Source organism: Taurulus bubalis (genome assembly GCF_910589615.1).
Source record: "Taurulus bubalis genome assembly, chromosome: 13".
Lineage (NCBI taxonomy): Eukaryota > Metazoa > Chordata > Actinopteri > Perciformes > Cottidae > Taurulus > Taurulus bubalis.
In genome coordinates this window covers 10,424,028-10,449,484 of record NC_136601.1, presented here as the reverse complement: position 1 = coordinate 10,449,484, position 25,457 = coordinate 10,424,028, and the positions used below count along the sequence as shown (strand labels likewise).

Genomic DNA, 25,457 nt, shown 5'->3' with positions numbered 1-25,457 from the left:
ACAAGCACACACTGCTTCAGACACACTCGCACAGGGAGCCCTTCAACACAAATCAGTTTAAATTAGGTACAAAAATACAAATAAAATCATATTTGTATCCTTCCTGCTGCATCTCTGTAGCCTTTGAGGAGCAGCCGGTAAAGGAAAAGACAGAATTCACAAATATGTATCTCTGCTCAAATTACAGCGCATCTGATGAGCATCGCTGGGGATGTTTATCGCAACGGTGTGCTGGAACTGATGAAGATAGACATGCAAAGTCAGCTCCACTTATAAACCCAAATACACACGCAAACCCACGCCGTGTTTTATAGCTTCATCGTAACAAAAATGTAACACACCTAACCTTGTCATCCCCCTACCCTCTGAGACAGTGTCTTGGCACAGATTGGTGCAGGTACTAACTTCAAATAGCAGTAGAGGACTCTTACTGGAAAGGAAGTGCTGCGATCCAGGGCCAAAGTCTCTATGTGCATCCTGAAGCTGCTTCAACCGCTCCTCTATGGAAGCCTGAGGACAAACACACACACACACACAGAGAGAGAGAGTTAAATCAAAGGGAATCATGCTGTCTGTGCAACAAATCCCCCAAAGAAAGAAAAAAACGCACACAGACCACCTGTTTCTCCTCCATTAGTTAACTATGGACTATAAATTAGGTATTTTCCCTCTGTTGGCCCTCTTGGACTTTGAAAGCCTTTGAAGAGCCGCAGGTAGGAAATGAAGAGAGAGATTATCAAGTAATATATTTTGTTGAAATGAGGACAATGGTACCTGCTTTGCAATGCAGTGTGGAAAAGAGGAAAAGGTGATGAAATGAAGAGAGAAAAGGAGAGGGTTGGGGGATTTCAAAGCCTCACATGTGTTGCATCAATAACCACGTAGACTGAGAGAGACACAATTACGTTTGTAAAAGCATTTCATATCAGTTGCTGTATTTTTCCCACCAAATGGGATTTAGCCTCCCTAATCCTGGTTTATTTGAAGTGTATTGGATTTGGCACATGAATCGTTGTCAGCTGGATGTTTGAGACAATGGGAGGTAAATCCACTCGCCGTGAGGTAGAGAGACAGATAAAGAGAAGAGAGAAACTGTGACGGGCCTTTATAGAAGCACAGGCAATGAGTCCTAATGCGTAAAGTTAGATAAATTGGCATTTCTCTGTGTACACATCACACGTCATTGCTCCCTCAACAGAAAATATAACAATATAATCTGGAGTGTGATTCATAATGGTTGGGTCTAATATAGAGCATTGCCAATGTGCCGTGGAGATGTCACTGCCAACTTTGTGCTGTTGTACAATCTATTTGTTGTACAGGCAATTTGGGTTGCCATAAGGAAGACAAATGACTGAATTATACATGATCGACAAATATAAGCAAATCACATTTGGAAATACATTTTCGCAGAGCAGCCAAAATCAACAGGGCACAGGATGTTACTGGGATTTATCATTTTAATTAAGAGAAAAATAGGACACAGAGAGAGAGGGGGACAAAGAAAAAGGTTCCTTCAATCTGCTTTCTTCCACTGAGAAAGATAGCAGGTCAGTGCTTCTTATTGCGTTGAAATTAATTAATGTGGAAAAGTAGAGATAGCAGATCGACCGGGGTGCAAACATGGCAGCTCTTTTTTTTCTCTCAAAATAATTTGCAACACCTGCCTCATCATATGCCTCTTGGGCTCTACTATCACGGGAACTCAGAGAACAATCAAGATCTGGGAGATGAATATCTGCGGGTGACTACGGACTCTGAAAGCCTTTTTAACAGTGTTGATCATCAGGGAGATGATGAGAGGCTTACTTCTTGAATCAAAGACCAGAGGACACACTGCCGACTGCAGCGCAGTGCATCAAAGATTGAGCAGAAATTGTGCTGTAAAAGATCATTTTCATGAAGACTCTTTTTACCTCCAACGCAAACGGACAATAATGAGGAGAAAGTTAAGTCCAAATTGATGTTCTTTCTCTGTAGCTCATTCCCAACGATCCTCTCCTAAAATACATGAGACCGTGGAGACAATTTGTAGAGGATGTCTCCGTGACAATTCAGGCTCCAGAAAGTGTGGCATTGGAATGTAATGCCTATCTGAGTGCTTTTACTGATTGTTTAAACTTCACTATGCATCTTGACCCTTGAAAAAGAAAATCTTTCCGAAGCTTTAATTGAAACAGAAAGAAGATATGCTACTGATACGGACAAAAATAAGACAGACAGATGTTCCTATTTATATGCAAGCTCAAAAAAGCTATAAAAAAAAGCTATAAAAAAAAGCTATAAAAAAAGCTTGCCTATCAGTCAGTATCGCTGCAACGGTAGGATATGAAGTACCTCACTCAAGCAAAGAGGACTTGAACTTGATGCATATTAGGATACCCATTTGACCAAACAGATCACCACAACTAGAAATAAACACTGTAGCAGGACTTTATACAAGCTTTTAACAAGTCAAACTGAGTCGCAAATCCATACTATCCATAATAATAGTTATATATAGCATGTATGTATATATTGGTATGTATATATATAACAACCTGCTTAGAATCATTATGCAGTGTTGCTTTGGGATACAGTGTGAGAGGCTACAGCCATGCTAGCTGCTCTGTCATCAACAGAGTCATTAAGATGCGTCATCTGGGGACCATGAATGCCTGTACAAACTTTAACACTACTCCTTCCAAAGATATTGAGATATTTCTGATATGACCAAAGGGTGAACTGACCCGCATTTGTCCTCTTTAGCAAAACTAGTAACAATTAACTGCTGCATACAATATTCCAATCTGAGCCACGATTTTGTGGTATGTGACTCTGGCCAGCTTTGATTAGTTGCTGCAAACAGACTCTATTTGCCGCACAAAGAGCTGAGAAAACACGGGCTAACAAATCAAACCCACAGCTATTCTATGCTCGGTTCTCCTCTTGAACTGTTTCCCTCTGGGCTATTTCAGGACCATATAACACGAAAGTCGCAGACAATCAGTGAGCAGTGAGTGTGCAAAGTGGAAATGATTTCCTAGGAATTGTTGCAGGGACGATAATATCATCTTGTTCAGACAGCAGAGAGAGACAGACAGGAGGAGTGGCAATTAAAACATAATGATGAAGCCATGAACAGCAGGCTGCGGAGAAGGTGTCATGAAGGCTAGTGGAAACAGGGGATTCTCACTTGAGTGGATGTTGTTGTGCTTGTAGGAGCACTACAGATGTTGCTGATGGAGGTAATGCTCACTGGATAATGCATCCATACGTTCAGCTAAGCATCGAGGGGAAGGCAAGTCCAATTCAATGAATTCAAGGCACTTTATCCTTAACATTTTTAAAAGGCTTTGAGAGCCTTGATTTCATTTAAAAATTGCCCGCTTCAAGCAACTGCATATAAATGTAAGTTAATATAGTTATATATGTATATTTATTTGTGATGAATAAAAATACCAAAGATGTGATCTATACAGCAACTCTACAAGTTGACATTTAAACTGATCAATAGTTGTACTAAAAAAGTTGAGCTGCTGCTGAAAAACACCTCTAATGAGACTGGTGTGTTTAGGCTATTCGAATTTGATGTGGATGGATTTGTCCCCCATGCTGATGCATGTCTTGCCTTAACAGCACGTTTGGTTTAACATGTTTCAGCCCTTTTACTACATACATTACTTTATTTAGTGTAACACTTGATATATTTATTAACTGACCATTTTGCAAACATGGGTGTTATAAGAAATTTGATTAATTTTCAATTCATTATTTCTTCTCAATTTATTTTCACCCTTATCGGTTACACAACATAAGAAAGAGTCAAGGAAGTGATTGATTTGAAATGAACTGAATGGTGGCTCGGAGCCAGGGATCTTTTGTTTCATGTAATCCTCAATCGTCTTTTATCTAATATGAGCAAAAATACCCCAAAATATGCTTACTACTGTACAGTCTGCAATCAAAAGATGATCCAAACAGAGGGAGGTACAGGTACATCTTGCATGCTTGTGTTTTTGAGGGGCATATCTGTTTTTATTCAATAGCTGACAGTAAGGAGATACCAGGAAATGAGAGGAATGAGTGATGGGAACAACATGAGACAAAGGTTTCCCTCCGGACTTGAACCTGGATGTTGCAGTTTATGGTCAGAGCATCAACCCACAGGCCACCATGGAGCCCCTTGACATGGAGGTATAATCTAGATTTAGATAGGTAATACTTGCCTAACTGGACAATTGTTAATGTTTCACTTGCATATTAGTTCAGTGGTTTCCAAGATCTGAGAGAGTAACTGGCATTCATCTATCAGCTTGAAAATGTGAGCTGAACAGCCTTTCTTTAAAGATACTTTTTTCATCTCACACATGGCTTGTTATCCATCCCTAAATCACACTGTTGTCCTTCACAAGCTCAAAAAGACATAAAAGACATGCTGTAAAGCAGTACGAGGCCTGGGCATTATTGGATCCTCACAAAAACCCTTAACTTGCACTCGGATCACCATAATACATGGAATCACTCCCGAATGTCTCCCTTGAATTTGGCTGCTAGAAAAGATGCTGCTGACAATGTCAAATAGACAACACAGACCCAGCAGTGAAATCTACCTGAAGCACTTTCCATCTGCTGTTGAGATGCTCCAGGGCGCGGGCGTTCTCCATCGACAAATGGACATCAGCAATAGCCAGCTGGTGGGCCAGATCATTGATGTGCTTCATGCCCTCCTTCACTTGGGTTAGCTCCTCTTTAAATAACTGCAGGAGCGTTAGAGAGAGCGAGACAAGCAGAAGCGGGTAGAGAGAGGGGGATGGCAAAGAGGAAACAGCAGAAATATTAAACATTTTATATTCAAAGATCTGCAAACATCAGTCTGAACTAACTTCACCCAAATGAAATAAATGAAAAAAATCAATTGAAATCATATCAGTTTTTGCTGTCAGCTCTGTTCTGTCTGGGGGAAATATTTTGCAGCAATATATCAGCAGAAATAAATGCATAATGTTATTAGAATAGCACCAGACTCTGTCCATCGTAGACTTATCATATAAAATGTATACAGTTTTAAGGACTGATTGTTTTATGGCATTACACACATACAAGATGTGGAGTGAAAGGTACTGTAGGGCATTCCACACTAGAGAGCTGTTTGGCATGAACTCCAGCACACTCCATTAGACAGCCTGAAGTTACATGTTGTTGGGGGATTACTTCATTGCATTTCCTCCTAAGAGTGTAATTTGAATGACAGAATGTGAATTCATGTAAACACATTAAAATAATGTTCCAACCCAAATACCCAAATGTATAATGCATATTGAACAATTTGTAACTCTGTGGAAGATTCACACTGTAGATATAAAATTGACTATTTTAATGGCAGGACATCGATCCCTGATATCTGTGAATGTGCTCAGTGTGTCTAGAGACCAGCAGGGACAATGTGGAAGGAAGAGGCAACAAGTAGCACAAGTATAAACAAAATGCATCACTGTTACCATGTGTCAGCGTGTTCTATGATCTTGGGCTGAAATAGCTCATTTTGTTAATCTGCAACTATTTTGAAAATTGATTCATTTTATTCGAGCCAAAAAAGCCCAAAAAACATTTTAGGATGGCTCCATCTTCTTGAATGTGAGGATTTGCTGCTTTTCTCAGTTGCATGTGATAGTGACAGAAAACCTCTTTTGGTTTTGGATTGTTGATTGGAAAAATGTCACCTTGGGATTTTGGGAGGCTGTGACAGGCAAAATGTACTATTTTCTGACATTGTATAGATCCAACTATGGAAAATAAGCCGTAGTGTGTATTTATGTCCCATTTGCCCGCATCCATGTGTGTGCGTTTGTCTCTGTTTGTGTGTAAATGTGAGTGAGATGAGGCCAATTGACAAGCCTGCCCTAAACACCAAGCTGAACATGTGCTGCCTGTGACAGTAACATAAGTATTGTGATGGGCCCAAACTTCTAATGAATAGCGCCACAAAATGACATGCAGCATAATGACTGAACCAATGACCTGCCATTTGTCTAACAACATCTATTCAACTGGGGGATTGCTATCTCACCGTGTCAGTTTGAAGTGCCACGTCCTTGTCATCATCTGTCAGATCACAGCTACTCTACCAGGGATGTGTACACAGGCAACCAAAACAAACCTTTTAAAGCAACGCAGCCTGATACACATCCCTCAGTTATTCATTCGTAACATTTCACTGCTGTTTTTTTGTGATAAAAAAAATATCTGGATGTCAGTGTTTTGATGTTTGTTTACAATGTGTCCCAATATTTTTTCCTGACTATCTCAAAAGAGACAATTAAGTTGCTCCGCAGGTTAAAGCAACTTATATCTGGGATTCATGATAATGTGTCTCTGTGTACACGCGTACGTGCATGAGAGAGATAAGGAGAAAGAGAGAGCTTGTATGTGATGCGGCAGGGTTTCCTGTGTCTACCTTGGTGGCGTCGATGTGATCCTGCAGAGAGTCGATGAAGAGATCTCCGACGGGTTCCCAGGCGTCTCTCACCCCTTCTGCTTGCTCCAGGGCCACTGCCAGCTCCTCCATCGCTGCCTGGACCTGCAGTAGCCGCTCTAATGTCCTCTCCATGTGTCTGAGAGTTGTGTTGAAAATATAATCCATTACAGTTAATGCCTACAGTCATAAAATGTGGAGGTAATGCAAGCAAATAAATCTATAAAACTCCAGACAGACACAACATTTATTCAAATTTACAGACATTTCAGTAGAGCTGTGGCCAAATTATGTCATACCATTAATTCATAATCAAAGTGCTTTTTCTTTGAAAGCATGTTTTAATATTCTAGTGAGCTCTGAACTTTCTTCGATTTAAAACTTAATTAAGGCATTTCCCTAATTGTTTCTGTAATGGATTATGTTTGACAGATGTTGTAATCAGGTTATGGTAATTGTATTACATGTAATGTATTGCAGCATAACCATGCACTCACAGTCACAGGGAGAAATAACATTCGACCCCATAGCTCGAATAGTTACAGGCATGTTGCTGTTAAATGGTAAATATTTATTTACAATTTATTTATTTTTCTTGTTTACATTTCTAAATGTATTTAACAAGGAAAAGCCAAAAAAAATAAATAAATAAAATGTTCAGGAGTGTCCTAGCCAAGACAGCAATAGCACATTAAACAATGTATCTGACATACAACAAGTAACAGTTACAGACAATAAAATGTCAGGTCAAAGCATAGAGTATACAAAAATAAGACTCAGGTCATCATATTCTGATCACACAGAGGCAAAGACCTCAGTCAAAGGAGCTAATGTCCCTTAAATTACAATTTAAAGTATCTCAGAAGACACAAAATGCTGGTGGAGGTGGAGCTAGTTTATACAGTTTGATAGTTTAGTTTTGATTCCAAACTAGAGGTCCTCGAAAGGGTCACAAGAAAAATCATGAGATGGTATTAATTGGACAGAAAAGAAGAAAAAACTGAAAACAAAAAGTTCTGCTCCACTAATAACACAACAGTTAGTTTAGAGGTGAAATGTCTCTTTGATGGAACTGCTAAGAACTCATATGTGACAAAGGGCCACTGCTATTTTTAAGAGTTTACAACCCCAAAAGGTGGAGAACCACTGGTTTAATCCTAAATAATGTGTATCTATGTTTATCATGTGTTTGTATTTAATGTGAAATCATAATCTGTAAAGTAACTTGTAACTACAGCTATCTAGAAATGTAGTGTCTGTGTCCGTGCAACATTCTCCCCTGAAGACAAAGTAGCATCCACGGGAATGAACTGAAGTCAACTATATGTACTTCACAATTGTACATAAATAAAGTACTTTCCACCACTGTAAGAACCACATTAAAACTACACACAAGGTAAAAGAAGTGTCTGACCTATGGCGATCCACACAGCGTGCAGTCAACTTCTCCCACAGGTCACTGGCCACGTTTGCCTGCTTCCACACTGAGCGGCTCACGTTTAAGATTCGCCGGCTTGGAGACGCCTCTGCAGAGGGTGGAAGAGGTTAGACAGGGCCACGCATAAAAGGGTAAAAGCATAAAGGTGCAAAAAAAGCAGTGGGAGAAATAACAGGCTGTAGAGGAGAGCAGGGGTTAGAGGTCTGACAACAAGAAGAGCAATGACTGGAGACACTGACTCTGTGAAAGAAAAGACGGAGGAAGGTAGGGAGAAAAACAAGTTGGACACATAAGGAGAACACAGGAAAGTAGATTGTTACGGTATTTCCCAAGAGGGCATCCAGTGTTGAGAGCCAAACTTTAAGAAAGAGGACGTGTCGGTGGAGAAACAGCTGAGCTTGCTGTATTATTGATCTGAGCAGATGGTATACTGTAGTAGAGCTGGACCTAATTGGCCCGACCCGTTCTCTAAACCCAGTGTGACACCAGAGGACGGATCACTGCTAATAACTAATAATGGCAGATTTCACCTGCATGGGTCCTACCAAATGAACTCTGCGGGACTTAGCATGGGGAGGTTGTGAGTATGATATTTTGGCTGGCGCAGCAGTTGGCACAGAATAGGAGGGGAGCAGACCTTTTCCATCGGTCAGGGTCTCCTCTGGCTCCTGGAAGGGATGCTGAGCCAGAAAGGCCTGGGCAGATTCCAAGACTGAGTAGATGAACGGCCCGCGAGACTTGACATCCTCCATGAATGCCTGCCGGAAGATAAACAGAGAGGGGAGAGTGTTTCTAAGCGGAAGAGAATGAAAGGCATAAGCCATTTTCAAAACTAAAGTGCTGGTTGTTGCTGAGGAGCAGGAGCTGTAGGCTAAGCTGGATGTGTGTCTACTCCTCAAATGAAACTAATATAGACCAAAAGTACTGCCAATGATTGGCTGGTTCCAGCTCTTCAATATGAGGATTTGCAATGTTTTTTTATTGTAATTTGGATATCCTTGCGTGTGGACTGTTGTTGTGTCAGTTCAAACATTTTATAGACTAAAGCATTAATAATCAACATATTGACAATAACACAATAGTTAGTTGATGCCCTAGTTCATTCTAGCAGATATTAATTCTAATGTCAAACATTTCAATGTCAAACTGAAGCAAACTTATTTTGTGAGCGATTCCATGATCTGACATGATCTGAAAACTGACGAATAGTGTTGCATGGTGATGGTAAAATGATTCATAGCCCCAATTCATGGGAACTCATCTACTTTTGTTCACAATCAAAAAATAGTAAATGAGGCTCTTAAATTCTAGATTTATTACTGTACATGTGGAAAAGATTTGACAAAAAAGTGAATGTTTCATGGCAGCGTGTCATTCTAGAAATTTGAAAGGCTACCAGACAAACGGCAATGGCCAATGACCTGAATAAATTACCTTGACTCCATTTATCTGTTAATCCCAGTGATTCACAACATGTCCAGAAACACACAGTAGAGTGTATGTCTGGCCTCCATTATTCACATTCTGCAGTGGCGTTTTTATTGCGCTAGATCAACTGATGTATCACTGGTGACCACCAAAGTAGAAATACCTGGTACATAAAAGGTTGTGGTATTTCCTGCGCACAGTCACTGGGTACTGACGTGTGGTCAAATGTGGTCAGTTCAGCTCTGTTATGCTAAAGCATTTGGACAGTATGCAACTTTATGTTTAGTGGAATTGTGGATAAATCAAAAAAGCTATACTGTATTGTGTTTCCAAGTGCCTCTGCTAACTACTGTAACGTGCTAACACAGAGCTAACATTAGCTTTTCCCTTTTCAGAGTATGGCGTGGTTGTGCTCCGTCTCTATAATCTACGGGTCAAACCAGAACAAGCAAGGCTTTAGCGAAGAAAAGTCTGAGTGTATCTAATTGAGCAAGGGTGTGTTTAATTATTAACAAGGTTTACTTTTATTATGTAGGAGGAGTAATGCGTTATTTCTTTATTTAGAAGTTACACAGGCTCCATTTAGGATGACACCAAACACACACACACACACACACACACACACACACACACACACACACACACACACACACACACACACACACACACACACACACACACACACACACACAATAAACACCAAATGGCATACATGAGAGAAAGTTAGTTTGAATACATTGGTTAAATAGGAATCACTGAACTCACACACACACACACACACACACACACACACACACACACACACACACTCACACACACACACACACACACACACACACACAGAAAAAGAGAGCAAAGATCAACTGGCAGGACCGCATGAGATTACATGGATGAGCCCAGGGCACAATTGGACTACTGGGAGTACTGGTCAGCTGGCCGCCACACACAGAAGAGCCTATTAGCTGGAGAGCTCAGCGCCACTGGTCCATACTTAACAGCACTTCTTATCACACTCTCTCACACACACACACACACCCCCCCACACACACACACACACACACACACACACACACACACACAGACACACTCCACCACTGTGAAGACCCCCAGAGCCTTGAAGAAAGCCAGTGTGTCGACCTTCTTCATTCTTCTACAATAATCTCTGTTGTGTATAAAACACTTTGCAGGTGTGTGAATTAATGCCAGCTCTCTTTAAAGTAATGTATTGAGGTGAAGCCAGCGTGCTAAATCGTGAAAATCTACATTACTAGCAGAAATTAGCGGCGTGGTGCAGCAGTGACAGTGTTTCAGCCTCAGGACCAGAGCCCGGTGGGCCTGATAACACCCAATGAAACACCAGCAAACACCAGCCGGCGCCGAGCAAACATACAAAAGTATGTAACGGTGGGGAGCTGTGGCGCGAGATAAGATTGCCACTGCAACAGTCATTGAGAAAACTCTTTCTCTAATCACAAACCAATTCCCACTTCTTCCTCACATCCTCACTTCCTTTCCTTTTCCTTTCCCTTCCTTTTGCCCTCTTTTCACTCTCTCTAGCTCTCTTTATTCTCTCCATGCTCTCGTTATCTGCTTTGCTGGCCAAAGATGAGCTGAGCTACGGATTCCCTGAGCCAGCTGTCATGTTAAAACTTTAATTCCAGCTAAATTTCACACTTGGAGGCTTCATCTATGGTTGAAGGAACATTAAGAGTGAAGCCTTCAGATCAGATTAAGATACATTATGTATGGGGTAGAGAAAGTCAGGGGGGAAATGACTTCATTGACTTAATTTCATCGAAACATGTTGATGGCATTCCTCTTACTCCTCCCTAAGTGTGCTTCTTACTACACAGAGGAGGAACAATTTTTATTTCATTATCCCTGTCGCATGAGGCAGAGAAGATTCTGCAGCTGCTGCAGACGCACAAAATCCGACCCACTGCCGAAGTCATTCACTTATCTAAGCCCCCAAACTCTCTCACACACACACACACACACACACACACACACACAACCCTCAAAGACATATCTTCCCGCCCAAACTCCCCTTCATCACCACCCCAAAAAGACACACAATGAACATGCTCCCAAACCAATACACACGGAAATTTGCGCACACACACACACACACACACACACACACACACACACACACACACACACACACACACACACACACACACGCACACACATAGAGCACAGCGAGAAATCTTCTCACACTCAAAAACTACATCAGAATAAATCCACTTAAGATCAATAATTCACATTTCTTAAAAACGCTTTAATTCTCTATAGAAAACCGGGATGCAATTTCCCCTCTCTGCTTTGTCGGGAAAGTTTTAGAGCGACCAATCGAGGCAGTCCAAGGCATCTCAGATTATAGCTGTGCTGAAAATGAAACATTTCAGAGAGGAATAAAAAGAGAGAGAGGAGAAGAGAGGAAAGCAGGCATGTTCAACAGTGAATCCTATGAATGACTTAGTGATTTTGGCTTGTGCATCACTAAGCAGCTCCATCAATGTTGGAGGGTTAGCTGTGGAAAGAGAGAACATGAACTGCGGTCTGAAAGCATGCGGAGCAGATAGTGTGCTTGACAAAAGAAGGATGAGGAGGGAAAAGAGAAATGAAGGGGGAGAGTAGGCGGGACGGAATTGCAGGATTGTGAATAAGTGAGAGTACTGTTGTTTCTCAATTGTCCTGTTAATTAGGAGGATGATTCCAGAGTGCACACATCGAGATGGGAGTTGGAGTGCGATTAAACGTGAGCCACAACCCTCTCGCTGTCGATACGAGTCACCTTTCAGAAACACTGCACAAACTGACAGCACAGAAAATTGGAAAGAGGGTGGAAATGGACACTCTGCTGTACTTACAGAACCAATTACGAGAGTGTGTGTGTGTGAATGTAGGCTACTGTGTGTGTGTGTGTGTGTGTGTGTGTGTGTGTGTGTGTGTGTGTGTGTGTGTGTGTGTGTGTGTGTGTGTGTGTGTGTCTCTCTTCATGTCTGAACCAGTTCCAGTTCCTGAGATACATCACCCACAACTAAGGTGATTTACCGGGAAATGAAAGAACATCCCGTACATCCCAGGTGGCGTTTTTCCAAATACTATCCGTCACACAGGACCAAGAATAGCAAAACGTTTATCCTTCACACACACCTTCAAGTACTTTTTAATGTCTTTATTTTAATCTGTATTGTTTTCTTGATTTAACTCAATGTGGAATAATTCAAATAACAAGAGTAATAGTATAGTCTGCTAAAATGTAGCTACTATGTCAGATTATGCTTGTTGTCTGGAGCTATTTTTGAACAGGCTTCTAACGGTAAGACAGGTGCAAACACACACACACACACACACACACACACACACACACACACACACGCACGCACACACGCGCGCACGCCGTGCTGGTTTGTACCAACTTTATGAGAGTCTCCCCCACCACAGCTCACACAGAGCTATATAACATGTCAATTAAAAAAGGATTTCAGTGGAGAGACTTTCCTGCCCTAAAGACATCCTGGGATTTTTGTTTTTGTCCCACCACTGGGAGTCTTTAACACACAGAAGCCATTTATTTTCTTTTGATCTGCCCAATGAAACAATAAAGATACAGACATAATATTACAATTACCTCTCTGTCAGCTTGCTAAATACAGAACGTCTGATATGACTGTGTGTATTTAATGCTACCAGTGACCAGAGGCTTTCTGGTCGGTGTGTGTAATTGCTGTAGCGAGGGCTCAAAGACCCTTCACTCATATGGCCCACCCATTTAAGCTGTGCTTCACAGACATATATATTACACCGTGGTTAGTTTTATTGCACCTGTTAATTTACAAAATAATGGAATACACTTGTGTGGGTGTGCAGAAGATAAGGAGCATCCCTACGAGGCAAAAGCACTTCATTCCACTGCCGTGAGCGATAAAGATGGCTCAGAGACTGGAGGAGACAAAGATAAGGAGCCGAACCCGTGTAGTTAAAGGTGCTGCACATACACACAGAACATGTATCTCAGCACAATACATACCAGCCATGAAGAGCTGTGGCATCACAGTGACATAGGAAACACTGGCTAAATGAAATCAATATATAACAAGAAATTCATTTTAATTAAAAATGGAATTATCGTATTTACAACGTCAACTTAAACTCTTGATGTCGTGTTGGGGGGACTTCCTGAATCACTCCAAATTTCCATCCTCCAAGGATCAATAAAGTGTTTTATTATTCAGGGAGGAGGGAAATACGGGCAGCCTTTTGGCACTGCTCTGATGAGGTGAAATACATCTTACATTATATTTACCGGCTATATAACGTGCAACAAAACTAAAATCGGTCCACGTCAACAGAGACTTGCAGGGCTGGAAGAAGTGTGTTGTGTGTTGCAAATGTTACTGGGTCTGTTTTCCTGAAAGGGAAAATTAACAGACATCAATTCAGTTGAACTCTTGAACTCCTGCAGAATTAGTAAGTCAACGTATGATCCAAGGTTTTAGAGAAAGTATAAGTTCCCTACCCTCAAAATGAAGAAGTAAATATGTGTTGGAAAGATAAACAAGCACTGATTTGTGTCGTGATCAATAAGGTCTGACTCTGAGTTTGCGAGCCCTTCTAACCACACAAGCCCTTGAAGCGATTTACAAAGCCAGTTCAAATCACTGAAGCAGAGAGGAATTATCTGACAGGAGGAGGAGGTGACTCACTTCTCTGTCAGCAAATCTTACTGAAGTTCCCTAAAGCTTTGAACTTTATTATCATAAAAAATAAAATGTTAAAATGGCTACTACTAATCCTATTGACTATTGGATAATGAGAAATAAAACATCTAATAGAAATGCTTTGTAGCTTTTATTCAGCACACATATCACCGTTGACTGATTGCCTTTAAAAAGAGATGAAAGCTGAAGCAGCTCATCCTCACGAGGCTAAGTGGTGATCAACACTAATATATTTAGAAAAAAGAGTCACTGGATTTTTATAAAAGTATCATGGTTGTATGGTGCAGATTGTGTGTTTGTGTGGTTGATGTGTTCCAAAGGCCAGCGTCAGCTTTCCTAAATAAATAACTAAAAGAAAGACACAGAAACTTTAAGCTCAGTTAAATGTCTTACATGTCTTATAATAATCTACTGCCTTGTTCAATTTAGAGCTGCACCGATTAGTCAATTTATAGATCAGTATTATAATGATGATCTGTTGGGAAAAAACTGATTTCCTCTCACACATGATGTTTCATGGCCTGTGACTCCTGGGTGAACTTTACTCTGAGTCCGGTGTGAACTTTCCTTTACACAATGTTCAGTTTGGGAGTCGAGTGATCTGCTATATCTGTATGTTCTGGACTGAAGACAAAACACATCATTGTTGTTCTTAGGGCTTAAAACATATCTATGGGATGACGGGAGGAAGGTTCACGATAGGTGCAAGACGTCATGAGAGCTTCTGTGATTGTGTGTTTTATGTATTTAAGAGGTAACTCTCTGCTCGTTCGGGGAGAGCAGACTTGGATATGCAATTAGTAAAGTAGCACGTTGTATCACTGGCTCTGCTCCTTCTTTGCAAAGAATAAATGGCCTGATTAATGATTTTACAACCGATGTCAAGTAACAATTTTTTTAACATGATCGATTCATTGTTTTATAATGATTTCAAGTAAAAATGCCAAACATTTGATGACCATGAGAATTTGCGAATTTTTTCTCGTCTCGTTAAATCGAGTGTCTTTTGGCTTTTGGACCATTTCTTATGTGTTTTAAACCAAATGATGTTTGATTAAGCAAGAAACAAATCTACAGATTAACCGAGTTGCCGACCTAGTTCAGTCAAGTCGACTGAGTGCAAACTCATTCCTGGCTGCCCGAGACTGGTGCTGTGTGCACAATGAAATCATAAATGGAAAAAAGAGAGTAATTTTCTCTCAATGAAAAACAAAGCCTCCTTGAAGCTTATGCATGACAAACTGCCAAAACCGAGCCAACAAGATGCAGCAAAGCTTGACGTTCCTCAGGCTTTCTAATGTAGTTACTCAAACAAGGAGAAACAGGCATGGCTGCTAGTGATGGAGAAAATTAAATAATTAAAAAAAAGAATAAAAGCACCTGTAGTGAAGCCTCATCAAGGGGCTGTATGTTGAAACAACCAACAAAATTCATTAAATAGCAAATCTGTCAATTTCATTAGGCCCACGTTTTATACATGTTATGAATATAAAAATATGCATTAGATGGTAATCTGCATGATCAATAAAGAAAAAGAACAAACTTTTAGTTGGAATAATCATCAGTTTATAGTCATCAATTTGACCCGGACAGACTTGATACTATAAGCGGTTACAACTGTAGTTAAATGCATTTATTTATTGTATATATTAAGTCTTGTTTATTTAAGCATTCAATAAACTACTTCTTCCCAGAAAAGATGAATTTGCACTAAACTCCCAACACACACACACGCGCTCAGAGCCCCACCTGCATCAATAGTAACAGCGAGCTGAAACTTGGAGAAAGCAGTCTAATATTGATTCAGACTGGACAATAAATTCCGCTTTAACCAATATTTGTGTTATCTGCAAACATCTCTGAAAAACCACACAGCCCATAATACCCCACTGCTCCTCCTGTCACTTTACCATGTTAACTGTCTCCAGCAACAACAAATTCACCCACTCACCATCCTCCACAAACACTGCTTTCAACCCCCGGCCTGCGACATCTCAATGACAGAGCCATCACATTGCGCATGACCCTAGGGACGCCCTCAATATATTTTTCACACAGCTCCCACATAGATGCAGATATAGGGCTTTAAGAGGGCGCTATGTACTGATGCATGAGTCTTGTCCCCTCTGCCACACACAACGCTGACTCAATTTTATTGAGTACTTCAGTGTTTTTGTGCGGTTGTAAATACCCATGACGTGGAAATTGATATACCCTCGGACAGAATAAAGACTCCCTCCCATCAGTGTTTGAACTAGAGGTGTAATATTTACACTAAAAAGGTATCATAATCCACATTACCTGGTGGAACTCCCTCTGGTGCTGGACGGCCCCCACGTCGCCTCCGATGGGCAGCTGCTCCGACAACTCTTCGTCCTTGGCTGTCAGCCATTCTATGATCTCCTGCAGAGAGAGCTGCAGCTTCCCGCTGTTGTCGGAGAAGGCCTCCAGCCGCACCCTGCAACACACACACGCACACACACACACACACACACACACACACACACACACACACACACACACACACACACACACACACACACACACACACACACACACACACACACACACACACACACACACACACAGTTAGCTCAGCAAATGTTCTCCAACGCTCCAAACAAATACTGCAGATCCATTTGGTCACAACTAGGGATGGCAGGATTAACCGATCTTGCCGTAACCGCAAACACAAAACGTCACAGTTTCGTTACTGTAAGAATAGTATAAACTACCAAATCTATGGTGTCCTGAATCCTGCATTGTAGCCCCGTGAAAACAAATCTCTTTTATCTGCCAAAAAAAGATGATGTTAAATCGGCCAGTGTGGGAGCATTTTGGATATCTCGCTGATGTACTAAGCGGAACAGTTTACACTCAGCAGGGAGTAGTTCACTGCGTATTACTGTTTACTTTTGCGGGAATATCATCGTACACACTGAGGAGGACTGTGGGGGAGGGGCTGTCTCACTCCCCCCGTGTCACTCTCTGTCTGTGAGGCCTACATTCTGTATAGCCTATTCCCATATAACTTATTATTATTATATATATTAGTATTCATTAATTTAAGTTGCCCTGTTAGACGACAAAAGCTCCCACTATCTATAATGCCAAGACAGTATTAATTTATTAAACCTTCAATTCTAATCCAGTAATGATGCATGGGTGATTTAAAACATTAAAGCATTTATGTTTTATATCAAACAGAAACATCTTAATGGAATGTCCTTTTCTGCTGTATTTTGCAGAGGACCTTGATTGCCTCTTTAGTCTGCACTGTTCTTAATTTGGGCGACCATATTAGGTTGCAGATGTCAAACTCTCAGAAGTCAGAATGCGGACCCTGCTATGAGAAGGTATATTGAATGCTATTATGAAGGGAAAAAATAGGATGTAAATGTGTTCCACCTCACTGATCATGTCAACCTGGTTATCTAAATGCTGTATTTGAACATAGTCATAATTTTTTAACAAGCATGGGGTGGCGATGACGATGACAAGCAATAATTAATTAACAATTAAAATGTGTAAATGTAATTATTATAATTGACCATTTGCTGAACCCCTCCCACGGACATGACCAGCTCTACAGTGCAATACAATAACAATGCTGTTTCATTATTTTAACGTCTTAGTCATCATGACTAGTCAATCAGCAACCAGTGAGGATTCCTTTCTCAGATTTTATGTCTGGTTTAAATCAGGGGTCCATTATTTTGAGAATTACTTAGATGTTTGAGCATGTAGAGCTGACAAAACCTGAGTGGTAAAATAATCAATATATGCAGAATTGGGGGACATCTGAGCCGAACCATGCATTTCCAAGATCCAAAATACAAGACACTACCGTATACAGTAATCTTTCCGCAACAGTATTAAATCACAACGTCACAGCAAAACAAGCATAAAGTATCGTGTGGCACATACGAGGTGGTGAGAAGTTTGAGTTTGCTGCAGGTTTGTAAAAGTAAACCAGGAAAAAATAACAGAGAATGTATCTGTTTGCCACCTGCCAGCAGCATGAGAGATGGCTGAGGCAACTATACTGCTCATCAGTGGCACAGCTGGCACTAGAGGGGTGAGCGGTGTGAAAGTGTCTCAGTGTTTCAATTACACACCAGAAGCCAGCACTCAAATAACATTTTTCGAGCACATCACAATTTGCCAGCACTGTCATATCAGAGATGACAAGTGGGAGCGAGAGTCAAAAAGAGTCACTGCTCACAACTATAAATGAGGGGGAACATCTCAAAAATGTAATTGGACTGATATTAAGATGAAAGCGTAAGTGAAGTCAGAGGAATACTTTAGGATTGAAAAAGTCTGAATGTAGTCAAGCACAATAATCACAATTTTGCAAAACATAAGGCTAACATAAGTCCAAGAAAACACTCACGGCTTCACCATTAGCATGCAACCATCAGCAATGTGACTTGCAATGTAAGGCAATTGGAACTGAAAATGTGCACAGATGAGTTCTCACACATGATGGATTAGGTATCCCGTCAGGGAGGCCGGTTGCAGGAGGGCATGAGGGGAAAAGAGTTGCAACTTTAAGGAGGAAAGATAGAAAGGTGAAATCAAGCCTGTAAGTGAACTTTTCAGAGTTGATGGGCCTCTTCATTCAACCCTGTGTCAGGAAACCTGTGTGAAGCAGACCGTGCTGCCCCCCAGCCTCGTGTTGCCCCTCCAGCTCAGCTTGCTGCTAATCTGGGGGGGGGGGGGGGTCTAGTTTTCTGTGGCCCCTGCAGAACCGGCTCTCAGTCCATAACAAGCGTGATTACACGCGTATAAATACATCACACACAAAGAATGAAAGGTTTCTGACTCAAATCAGAGCGAGCCCGACCCTCAGATATGTCTAAGTGAGGCCATCCATCAAAGGAGGACCCTGGCACTTTAGCAGAGAAATTTCAAAGCACTTCAAACACCGCGGTTTACCGACTCATACACAAACACCGCACACAATACAATTGCCCATCACTGCTTCCATCACACACACACACAGAGGGTGAGAAAAATAGCGCACTGTCTGCGCTGTAATAGAAATATCGTCACATGGTGGGTGCTGCGAAGAACAACGTTTGCCCTGCTAAGCATGGGGAGGCCAGCTAAAGGTTTGCCAGGAGAGGAGACTGAATGAAGCGATTTCATCTTCTGTGGAAACATCATGATATCAATTTAAGTGCTATTTCTGGGCCAAGTTCTGCTGCGTTAGAGTAGGAGATGCCAGAGATTTGAATTGTGTGCTAAAGTGGAAGGAGGTAGGGTGTGTGTGTGCTTTGTGAAGAGTAATTTGAGTTAGACACTAAACAAGCATTAATTGATTTTTGTTTTGGGTCACTTTAGGCTGGAGCAACCAGCTGTAGACAAATTATCACCTTCTTAAATTGATATGGGGAATTTGTTGGCAAACTGTTGACCATTTCAAAATCCAAAACAGACACCAAGCAACAGTAACTGTCATTAGAAGTTGGCCTCTCATTTAGCTCTGTGTTGATCTTAATTATTCCCTGAGGTAAATATGATGTCTTACAACAACAGTAATGAGGGCGATGAAAGCTAACAAAAATAGTAAAGTTGCAGGTCAGAAACTTAAAACAATGAGCTGAAAGATGCAGTCCGTAGAGCAGAGAGGAACTGCAGGGTCGGATGAATATTATCTGTGGTTTCATCACTACAAGCATATTAAGGTATAAATAATAAAAAAGTATTCGTCCAAGGTTGGGCAATGATTTTTCCCAGACAACCACTTCAGAAAACCACACATTCAGGACTCAAAGAGTCCATATGCAGTGTAATGACGCTTTCTAGTGGAAATGTGTGGCGTATTAGTTTGTTTTTAATTGTTACAACAATATCAAACAAATCACAAGCGGGATCAGTTCACTTTTGGTCTTTTCTTTGGATTTGTTGGGAATAAAAGACTTATCCTTTAAGATTCAGGTTAGGGGCTCGCCAATGTCAATATGTAAAGGAAGGTCAGTACGAATGGACTAATGAGATGCTGTGTGACTCAACACACAGAGTCGTCTGTCGGCATCACAGACAACAGTTTCAAGGTTGAAAGACAGCCAATCTCACCAGGGAACAAATTATGCCTTAACTGGGAAAATAACGCTATTGTCATACTAAACATTGTAGACTTTTTCCATTTCCTGGATTAGCTTCAGGCAAAGGGCTCAGAACTGATACAATATGCAGCCCAACATGAGAAAGACCAACCGTTATTATGAACGTGAATACTAAAATCAATCAATCCGTGTGTCCTTGAGAGCGACACTGAACTGCTATCAGCTCAACACCGTCGGTAGCTGTGGATAAGAATCATAATGTGTTGTGTGTAAGTATTAAGGATGTTGCTGTTTAGAAAAGCTTGAGATATATTCAGTACTCAGTGTTTTCAGAGTTGGGAAACTCCATATTGCATGCTAATAACTGTTGTATATCCACATTTCTTGACAGTTAACATCCAAAGTAAATAACATGGTCAAACAGAAATCCAACTCCCCAATCAGTCAGAGAGATTACAGAGAGAGGCTTAGTGTTCGGTTCAATGATTAATTAATGCATAGGAGATAGGAGCAGTGCTTCTGCTGTTTTAGGAGAGAGGAGCCAGCGAGTTTTGTTGCCTCGGGGCCCAGAGAAGCTTTGAGCACAGCCCCGTTCCTATCTCCTGTCTTCCCCCGCTCGTTGTCTCTCAATTGCAGAGATGTTGCAAGAGCTGGAACAAAGTTTGAGGGTGTGTGATAGGCCACGTTGACACAGCAGCACTGCATTTAGTTGAAAGGTATTCAAAGGTGTGTATATGTATTTTTATTTGTTTTATCTCTAGGGATGCCACACTGTGAAAGGCTTAAATCAAATTAGATTAAGATAGACACATGTATTGTGTCATATTGTCACTGTTAGCTAGTTTGTTAAAATTTGGTTCAGGTTTTATGATGGAGAGAATAAATGGAACCATGCTTTCTGTTGCATTGGTATTGCATTGTGTCACCACAGCGAGCAAGTACAGGAACCCAGAGGGGCAGATACACTAATACCGTACAAAGACCATGTGTCTTAATATGATTCTACAACACTGTTATCATGAATAGACATCAGATTGGATATGCTAACAGAACAGAACACTTTTGTTCAAATCATTATATTTGTAGTAATGTTTGGCAACTAAATAATTTGATTACGGTAAGGGAAGATGTCACAAGATCATGTGAGAATCATATTACCACATTTTTCAGACAGTAGCCCGACTGATACTGAACTCTTTAGGTAGATACCGAGAACAATAAATTAGTTTAATAAAAAGTCAGATGACAACTTCTTTTTTTAAACATGTATTTGTCTTTTTCTTTAGATATATTTTTAGGATACATACTAGGTAAGACTTTAAAGTCTCTGCCGGACAAACTATGTGGTGGAGACACCGTTTCTAAATTATCTCCAATCTAGTTTGGCATTATTGCACTGCATTTAGTTGTTGATGTAACTATCAACATGCACACTGATACCAATATCTGAAATACGCTTTAGTACAGAGGTATGCAAACAACTACAAAGTATCTACTAGGTCTACAAACAACTACAAAGTATCTACTAGGTCTACATCTACAATATAGGTAGGGACAGATATGTTTATGTTTTTGTGTTGTTGGATCTTGTTTTGTATGTCAAAAAAAAAAGTAAAAGAAAGTCATAGTATGTCGAAAAAAGTATAGTATAACATTTGTTTAGTTTCCAGCTTTTCCTCGTTCGTAATTCATCTCTTGGATTATTTATGATGCAGTTTTGCTTCCAACTTTTTCAGTTATACATTTCAACTACAAGGATTTCCTGCAGTTTAGTTCAATGCTTTTGGGCAGGTAGTTTCCATTTTCTGTATTTTCATCAAATTTTCTCAAATAATTCATCTTTTAGCTTTCAGCATTCCAATGCATTTTCAGCAGGACATTTTCTAGTTATATAATGTAGACCTGATAGCTGTAAACTACAAGCAACATGTTCATGTCTCGCCAACCTTCCCGGGGTGTCTCACTCGTTCTGCTTCCCTTTTTTTATTTCCTGCACTGTAGAGGTACTGTATGTGTCGTGTGTGATCCAATGTGAGGTGCCGGGACAAGGATGTTTGAAAATGAAATTTGTATTTGTAATTTGGGCTGTAAAAAAAAAAAAGAATTGAATTGAATTGTGATGCATTCAGGGACTTCTTTTGTGGTAGAGGAGTTTACTGGTGCCTTGCTTAAAGCGTCTCTTCCAACAGCCACCCTACTGAGATTTGTGGGAAACACATTTGCAGAGTAACGTGAGCAGAACAGCCACTGGGGCCATTTCGCACAACTGGAAAGACTGTAGACGTTTGAAGATGTACAGTTGCTGATGTCCACGGGGAGGACGCTCCTGTTGCTCTTTTTCTAACTCAAACTATACATGGATCTTTCACATGTGTTTTGCTTCAAATGACAACACAAGGTAAGAAAATATATTTGAAATATAAAATAAGAAAATCACATGCACATATCAACACCCTGAAATGTAGAATCATTGAACTGGATGGACTGAAAATAACTCTGCTTAAAACTTGATAGTTATCACACACTTTCTTTTGAGTACCGGTAATACAAATTATTGTGAAAAATCCTGTTTTCTCATTTGCAATATGATTAAAATAATGTCAATAAATAAAATCTTGACAAGCGTAGGTTTAAGAACAGAAAAGAAACCTTCTTAATAAGAACAAGTTGTCCTCCTCTGTATCAACGTGACTCACTGCTATAATTAACCCACATTTAAAAACACCCTTAGTGAATCATGAGCTCCTCCACATCACACTCACACTCTTGATTGCTTTCTGTACAGTATGTAGAGACTCCTGCAGTATGTACAGTGAGCAGACGTATGACACACGGGTGTGTCTGGTTTAAGTGATTCCTGTATTGATGAGGACAAATGCATCTTGTCCAACTTAATTGTTCTGTCAAATGCCAGTACAGAAACACAGATGTGTAGAAGCATGTGCGTGTTCACCGACACACGCACTCAAAGAGCCAGCAGGTCGCAGAGGAAGTTTAAGAGACACGAAAAAATAACAAAAGATGATGAATAAGAAGCATGACAGAACAAGCCATCAGATCCTGCTTGTCTCTTAAAACCATAGTGCTTTATGTTCAATATACTGTGTGTGTGTGTGTGTGTGTGTGTGTGTGTGTGTGTGTGTGTGTGTGTGTATATGTGTGTGTGTGTGTGTGTGTGTGTGTGTGTGTGTGTGTGTCCCCATGTTTTCCATCTGTATTATTATTCCTTTTTATTGTGTTTATGAAGGAGTGTGTTTGTGTTCATGGGGATATATAGATCTCCATTTTCATCACTGTTTATGTTGGCGAGAGTCAGTAGAATCATTGTGTCGATTCCGGGCTTCCCTCATGGTGTTAATGTACATAATAAACCACTCTGTTGAGGTCTACAGAGAACAGGGACTTCCTGTCTTCAGTTGCGTCCAACGGTTGGTTCGTTTGAACCCAAACCACATAAACAAACAACATTTTATTTGGAGGAGTTGTTGGTTCTAACTGAAGAAACCCTTAAGAAGCAAAACATATTCGATCAAAACTAGATGCAGCTTCTTATAGTTTGTGTTGATGTTGTGTGACCAGCTCATTTCTCACCATTATTCTCATCCAATATTAAAGCTATATAATATATAAAGCTATATATATATAATAGCTATAAACTATAACCTCAGAAGGCATGGTACGTTTTGTGACCACTATCTTAGACATACATACATATGTATTTATTGAAGAAAGTTAAGACTGGTATTCCAGAGAGACACAGGGCTTTGGGGCAGTTGGGGGATCAGTTTGTCGGCTCCTAAATAAAAAGCAGGAGAGTCGTAATGAAGAAACCATTTCTTCACTGTCATCTGCCAAGTAAAAAAATCTGAAATAAAGAAGTGCTCAGCCAAATGAAGAAAAAGTATTGTTGTTGTAGCCGCTGCTGCTGATGTTAATCGTACAATTATTCAATTCAATTCAGTTTATTTTATGTAGCACAACATCTCAAATACAAATTTGCCTCGGAGGGCTTTACAATCTGTACATAGCATCCCTGTCCCTGTTATTATAATCAGAGGTGTCAAGTAACGAAGTACAAATACTTCGTTACCTTATTTAAGTAGGAATTTTGGGTATCTATACTTTACTGGAGTATTTATTTTTCAGACGACTTTTTACTTCTACTCCTTAAATTTTAACACAAATATCTGTACTTTCTACTCCCTACATTTTAAAAATAGCCTAGGCTTGTCATCGTTCAAAAACACACACACAAAAAACCTCTCCGCCCAGTTACCCACAGATACGTGCGCGCGCACACAGGTGAGCGCTGAGCACACACACCAGCGGACAGAGAGCGTCGAAAAATATGTCACGTGAAAAGTAGACCGCTATATCTGCGTTTTAAACGCTCCCAGGGTGAAGATGCAACAGCAGCTCTCATGTGAGGAGCAACCGGAGTTCTCCTCGCACCGGAGCGGCTCTCTGAACCCGGAGCAGCTCTCCTGCTCCAGGTGAAACGAGCCACGGTGCTCGTGTCTTCTACCAACAATGAGCTGCTGGCTTCACATGTTACACAAGTACAAAGTACACGGATATAAAACTAAGTCATTAATAAATACATGGACAAATGCCTGTACTTTCGGGTAAATGGTTGCTGTACGCAGTTAACAGGTTACGCTTGCGCATGCGCGATTTGACGCGACGCCGTGAGCTCGTCTTTTCTTGCTGTTGCGTTTCTCGAAATAAAAAAACAATATTGAGCATGAATTGAGAGAGGCCATACCAAATCTATAACCCCGTTAATAACATATGTGTCGAGGAAAGCAGTTCACTGCAGCCACTAATACTGATATAACGTGATGGATCACATATCTGCACTCATTCTATTTTGTTTGGCAAAGAAAATTAAAAGCTTATTGTTTACCACAATGAGCTATTTAGTAGTAACTAAATATGAGTAATTTTTTGCACAGATAGAACTTACACAAAACATTGTCTGAGGGGGCAATCTGATTTACTTGAAAGTGATTGCAATTTTCTTTATTCTGTTATTTATAAAAGCACAGATGAGTCACACAATTATGTTATTTACAGAAAAAGTTTGAGAACCACGGCTTTAAGTGTTTGTGTCGGAGTCGCCGCCGCCGCCTATTTTGCACTATTACAATATTTATAGGCAACTAGTTATCATGTCTTCCGCTCCATGAAACGCATGTTAATGCTCAGTAGTACACATATGGTACTTTAATGTATTTGCATTGTAATAAAATGTGATCATTTTAAATGGGCATGTATGCAGCTGAAACGGGTAGCCTAGTGCATCCCACATTTTTCAACATAACATTTTAAAACAT

At 40.5% G+C, this 25,457-nt stretch overlaps 1 protein-coding gene across 1 annotated transcript in view; it reads right to left on the bottom strand.

Annotated features, from left to right (window-relative positions):
• drp2 (dystrophin related protein 2) overlaps positions 1-25,457 on the bottom strand; it is a gene marked incomplete at its 3' end in the record, with an annotated part of 68,641 nt that overhangs the window by 31,413 nt on the left and 11,771 nt on the right. Inside the window, exons 3-8 of the mRNA XM_079228619.1 lie at positions 16,349-16,505; positions 8,530-8,650; positions 7,869-7,980; positions 6,437-6,593; positions 4,593-4,739; positions 432-510 (exon numbers count right to left, since the gene is read on the bottom strand). Coding sequence (XP_079084745.1) covers positions 432-510; positions 4,593-4,739; positions 6,437-6,593; positions 7,869-7,980; positions 8,530-8,650; positions 16,349-16,505 — 773 coding nt within the window. The remainder of the gene's footprint in view (positions 1-431; positions 511-4,592; positions 4,740-6,436; positions 6,594-7,868; positions 7,981-8,529; positions 8,651-16,348; positions 16,506-25,457) is intronic.